Consider the following 6,000-nt stretch of genomic DNA (forward strand, 5'->3'; position numbering starts at 1 on the left):
ACTTGACAAATCATGCACAAAAGCATAGCAAAAAAGCATTTGGAAGTTAGTCACTGAATGTGTCCTTAGTGATGCGACAGCAAAAAAGGTTTCAGCTTTTCCATCACAACATGAAATTTTTCAGCATGAACTTTCAAAAATCCACCAAATGCAATGAAAGCAATAATTTGGAGGGGAGAGAGAAGGGCAGTGTGAAAGAGAAACCACTCACCACTGCAATCTGCTTCCAGTGGTCAACCTCTGATTCAAGCCTGGAAACTTCATTGGACAATCTGTTTATTTCTTGTTGTGACCAGATTATATCTCCAAAATCCATGTCATCTCCTTCAAAACCTGAGGAATGTCTGACCTCTGGAACATAGGAGGCTGATGCAGTGGCTGCTGGCAAAACACCAGCTCCCAACTGAGCAGTCTGAGCAGCTGTCTGTACTTTCTGCAGTTGTTCCTGTAGTGCATTCTGTCTGGCTTTTAGATGGCTGATTTCCACCTGGATATACAAAATAAAATGCATTGTTTGAATAAAAGAACATGAAAATACACTCTACTTTACCCTTTGTGGCCTTATGAAATGTGAACCAAACAACACTCCCATCACAAATAACTGATCACTTTCACTAAAAAAATGAAAAAAACCTCCAAATATTCTCATAATGGAGAAAGAAAAACCAACCTGAGCTCAAGTGCTATGAAGTACCTCAGACAAAGACATAGGATTTTTTTAGTAGCAAAGGTACACAAAAGCACTACAGCAAAATCCAGGCTAACCAGTTATACAAAAAAATGAAATACATAAGAGGGTATTAAGATATGAAAGTTAAACAATATATGATGATTTTCTAGTTATTTTTACTACAATTGATTTCTTTTATGCTTAACAACTCAATGTAGTGAAAATTTACTCACAATTAAGTGAAATTAGCTGCATGTAATTTTCTTGTAACAACTCTGTTACTGTATTTAACAAGCAGAATTTCATACATCTCATATTTCTGCTTCCTCTAGTTCCCACATGAATTTGTGAACAAATCAGAAATTAAACTCCTTTTTGTGTACATCTCAGCATACTGGCAACTTTCTTCATTTAGGTCTATGAAATCTCATACAATAGGCTATAAAGCTGACGCTACCATCACAAAGGGAGCTTTCATAAATTTTGAAAGCTAGGTCTGTTCTCTTTAATTTTATATTGTTAAGAAAAATAATGATACCTAATAATTAATTGTTAAGATAAATAATGATACCAAAAGACAAAATAATTGCTTCAAATGGGAATGTGTTCCTGTTGCCTTCATTTAAAGTAACTGAATCAGAAATAGAAAGCAGTAGAGTGTCTGTTCTCACAGTGATCCCAGAAACAACAGAAATTCTGACAGCTGCACAACATTCCCAGAGCGTTTTCTCTTGTCTCAACTATCTCCTGACAGCTTGGCTTACATTACAGGATGTGATGAAATATGTCTTAGTCTACATTAACAAACCAAGAAGCCATGGCTGTGGCCAATACTTCTACTGGAAGAGAACAGACACTAGAACAAAGGCATTAAACAGCACAACAGGTAAGTTTATTGGACATACTGAGAAATTTTACTCTGTGTCTTACCTCTTTCTGTTGAAGCTGATTGCGGTACTCGATAGACAACTGCTTTATTTGCAGCTCTGCTGCTTCATGCTTTTCTTCTAAGTCACTGCAGACTTTTTTCAGTCTATCATTCTAGCAAAAATGAGAAATGAATGTTGGTAAACTCAGAACAGTCCTTAAAGAATCAGAAAAGCACAAAGCTACTGGACAGCAAAGAAGTTAAATTGTACAGATTTCTCATGTTACTTCATTCAAAACACACAGTAACAGCAATGTTGGGCCCCAACTCACGGTCACATCCAAGCTTTCCATTTTTATATGGCATGGACTCCAGCTCACTTTCAGAAAAAAGGGCTGCCATGACCAAAGATAAATGCCAAGAATTAAAAAAGTCAGGGCTGAATCACATCTTAGCAAGATCCACAGGTAGAATTTAAGAACAGCCACAAAGCACAAACTGGAGCTAGTATCCAGCATTTTCTCTCTGACCTCAGGCAAGAGCAGATGGCAAAAAACTAGAAAGAGGACAAAGAGGAACAGTTATGTCCCCAAAATAGTATCTTAACTTCACAATCCTCTTGAGGCCTGAAGGCATGCATGAAAATTGTTTATTTAGAGACATAAAGAAAGTCACAAGACCAACAAGTCCCTTTCAAGAGCACAGAAAGTCACTTTCCACGAGGGCACATGAGATTTTTAAGTGGTTTTGGAGAGGCATGAGCAGCCTATGTCAGAATGACCAAACAGCAGGACAACAGAGAGAGAACAGGACCGGGGAAAATGCCCCCTCTTTTCAGAGCCAAGCCTACTGCTGCAGTCCAAGTCCACCTGACAGGGCAGGTACAGTCACAGTTAGCAAAAGATGAAAACTTGCAGCACATGCATACACCAATAAACATATGTGTCCCTAAATAAAATGTGTGCTCCTAACTGTGATGGCAGTTTGGCACAAAAGCAGAGTCACATTCTAACACCACTCTAACCATTGTTTCTGGATTTACCCAAGGACAAAGAATTTCTGTGCAATATTTCAACTTCATGCAAAACAAATCATAATCACTGCATTTAATTACAAAATAATGATCTAAAATTTCTTACTTCAAGCTTTTGTGCTGCATTAATACTTTCTATTTCTCTGAGTCTAGAATTGGACACATGGAGTTCTGTTGCTGCATCTGAAAGAAAGTGAAAATTTTCATTTTAATCACAATCCTTTCAATCTGTTAAGACCAGTTATTAATACATATCTTACTTCAGACTACTTTTATGTTCATTCCTAGGTAAATATCAAAAGCTGTTTTTTATCAGAACACTGTAAGAATTATTTTTCAGACAATCTTTCTGCATCTAATTTAGTTCATTCACATTTAGGCTTTAAATCAAATAAAAACTCTAACAGATTAGTATGGATTTAAGCTTTAAAGTAAGGGAGATAAAGATGTTTTACTTGACTATTTTGTGTCCCTGAATCTGCTTCTCATTTCAGACTTGTTCCTGACCTAAGAGTTGTGTTTCTCTGTAATGCCACATGAAGTTTCAAAACAAGTATTAATTCCATTAAATACACATAACAGTGACTGAACTTTCAGGAAAAAAAACCAAACCACCCACACCCAACAAAACATCAACCCCCTAAGGCTCATTGTCTCTAAAAAGGTGATACATCTACTATCCCAGTTTATTCAATAGAAAGAGCATGTAATTCCAGATATATTTTAATGATCAATTGTCCTCAAATTGACTATGTTTACTCCTCCTATGTCCTACCTTTAATGGACAGAAACACCACATTTCCTTTTAGCAATGAGAAATCATCCTGAATTGACTATAAAGCAACCTTGACAATACTTCAAATTTTAAATTAGTACAATTTCCAAGTAAATACTATATTTCATAATCTCCCATGTGCTGTTTAAAACTGAGACAGCTCAAGCACTGTACAAGAAACAATCTGCACATGAAAACTGCGAAATGGAAGATGTGCAAGTCCATAATCCACAAAAAACTGATGGGAGTCAAAACACTGAATATAAAAGATAATATTAAAACCTACCAAATTTTAATCAATTAGGAAATTAAACCCAGACTGTAAGGAACTACTTGAAAAGTGTTGTTAAGGACATATTATTTAAAGGTTTTTACAAAAGAGTACTTGGATGGCACTAGAATCTTTACACCCTGGAGTCTAGTAACCCATATGAATGTACTACCCTGAAATTTTTAGGAGACTGATGTTCACAGCAGTATCCAGCAGTGAAGCACACCTGGAAGTAACTACTAAACATCTGTACATCTCTTTTGCACAAACTCATGCACCAATGTGTTCACAATTTATCTTCCAAAAAAGCAAAACAAACACTCTAGATGACTGCACAGCTCAGGAGAATAAAATAATTTTCCAAACTAACCTACTACAGACTTTGAAATTTAAAACATTTCTAAGTCTTTCAGAAAAGTGAAAAAAAAATTTCACAGTTGTCAGAATTTCTCTCTTCTGAGCATTCTACCTGTGCACCAAAAAGGCCATCCATATGAGACCCATTATATCAGCTTGTCAACAAGGTTTATACAACATATGTTTCTATAATATTCTTTCACAATGCTTCACAGATGAGACATTGTAAACGAAGTAGAATTACTTAATTTCACATTTAAAATGACTATTCAGAAGTCTTAGCTGTTCTTTGTAGTTTCTATTCTTAACACTGTTCTGAGAAAGCTAACATAAAAAAAATATAGTTACAAGATGGTAATACTATGGATATTAATCTATTGATACTTATTACTATATTGTACAACTGCTTCACTAAAGTAAGCAAAAGTCATTAAGTCATTAGTAAAAACTCGAAGAAAATATTAAATTTACTATTAATAGATTTACTGTTGGTTTGTAGAATATCTTACTCTGATGTCTCTGGTTTGTTTGTTTGGGGTTTTTTTGTTTGTTTGCTTGTTGTTGGTTTTTGGGTTTATTTTGTTCTAACTTTCTGTTTTAAAGATAAATCGTTCTAGCCTCTAATCCTTTTAAAGCAAGGGCCACGTTCTCCTACTTGACTGTAGGGGAATTGTAGAACCCGACAGGTTTCTCTGGGCACAAATGAAATATAAACAAAACACTGACAAACATTGAACCTTTGCCTCTGTGACACGTCAGACTTAGATCACACCTGTGGCAAAACAACCTCTGTACTACAACTCTGCAGTTTTATAGAACCGGTGTAAAAGCAGCTAATTAACTGAGAGTTTATCTAAACTAAGCAAACAGAAAGGAAATAGAGTGTTGATTGAGTGCTGTCATTACGGAGCAACACAACACTTCACGGAATTCAGAAACCTCTCAATAATAAGCCTAAAACAGGTTCACATCTGCTATTAGAGCCTGGGACTATATTCTCCAGATCCTGAGATCACAAGAGCGGAGTAAAAACAAAAACAAAGGCAGCAAAGGCAGCAGCATTCGCGAAAAGCACCAAGCCGCGACCAGCTCCCTCCGGGCCGGTGCGGGCAGCGCAGGCCCCGCCACGGTCGGTCCGGAGGGGACCGGCGGCCGGAGGAGGAGGAAGAGCTCCCTCACGGAACCAGGCCCAACCCGAGCCCCCCTTACCGCCCACTTCCTCCGCGCCTTCCAGAAGGATGTCCTTGGTGAAGCTGGAGATCTGCCCGGTGAGCGAGGACAGGCTGTCGCCCACCTGCCCCAGGGACTGGCCCAGCCCCGAGCCCAGCCCGCCCAGCCACGATGCCATCGCGGCTCAGAGGCCTCCGAGCCTCGTTCGGCCCTGCCGGGCGGCCCCTACAGCCGCTGCCCGCGGGCCAAGGGGCCGCCTCCGCCTCCCTGCTCCTCGCTACTGCGGGTCGCGGCTCCTGCTCCGAGCTCAGCACACCGGGCTCGGCGACTCGTCCGTCAAAGCCGCGTTCATCCTCCCGGCTCCTTCGGCTCAGCTGCTCCTCCCGGCTTGTCTTGTCCCGTACTGGCTCAGCGACTCCTCCCGGCGGCTCCGGCCGCTGCCACCTCAACGGCCGCCATGACACCCCTCCCAAACACCATCGAGAGCGGCGGCTCGGGCTAGAGCGCCGCCTCGGAGGCGGATATGGCGTGGGCGGGAGCAGAGGATGCCGGGATGGCGGCGTGGAGCGCCGTGTGATTATCGGGAACTCGCCCGTCCGGGTGGATCTGGGCCATGAGCAAAACAGTGTGTTGTGCACGAGATGAGACACGATTTGTGTTTGTTCTCACAACACACACAAGATCCTGAAGCCCCAGCTGCTTTGGATGTACGTGGAGTGGAATGGGAAGGGAAGACTGAGGGGACCTCGGCAGTGTCTATCAGAATCTCAAGGAGAGGGGCCAAGGGGCTGCGTCCGGGCTCTTCCCGCTGGAGCCCCGCAACAGGACAAGGCTTCTGCAGCGGACAGAAACTGGT

The 6,000-nt window shown here is 40.9% G+C and overlaps 1 protein-coding gene across 1 annotated transcript in view; it reads right to left on the reverse strand.

Moving 5' to 3' along the window:
- The window catches only part of TRIP11 (thyroid hormone receptor interactor 11), a 28,109-nt gene extending 22,506 nt beyond the window's left edge, over positions 1 to 5,603 (reverse strand). The window contains exons 1-4 of the mRNA XM_066551899.1: positions 5,184 to 5,603; positions 2,678 to 2,754; positions 1,601 to 1,711; positions 212 to 487 (exon numbers count right to left, since the gene is read on the reverse strand). Of these exons, the coding sequence (XP_066407996.1) occupies positions 212 to 487; positions 1,601 to 1,711; positions 2,678 to 2,754; positions 5,184 to 5,322 (603 nt within the window). The 5' untranslated portion in view covers positions 5,323 to 5,603. The remainder of the gene's footprint in view (positions 1 to 211; positions 488 to 1,600; positions 1,712 to 2,677; positions 2,755 to 5,183) is intronic.
- Between the last annotated feature and the right edge of the window lie 397 nt (positions 5,604 to 6,000).

Source organism: Molothrus aeneus, chromosome 6 (genome assembly GCF_037042795.1).
Source record: "Molothrus aeneus isolate 106 chromosome 6, BPBGC_Maene_1.0, whole genome shotgun sequence".
Taxonomy (NCBI): domain Eukaryota; kingdom Metazoa; phylum Chordata; class Aves; order Passeriformes; family Icteridae; genus Molothrus; species Molothrus aeneus.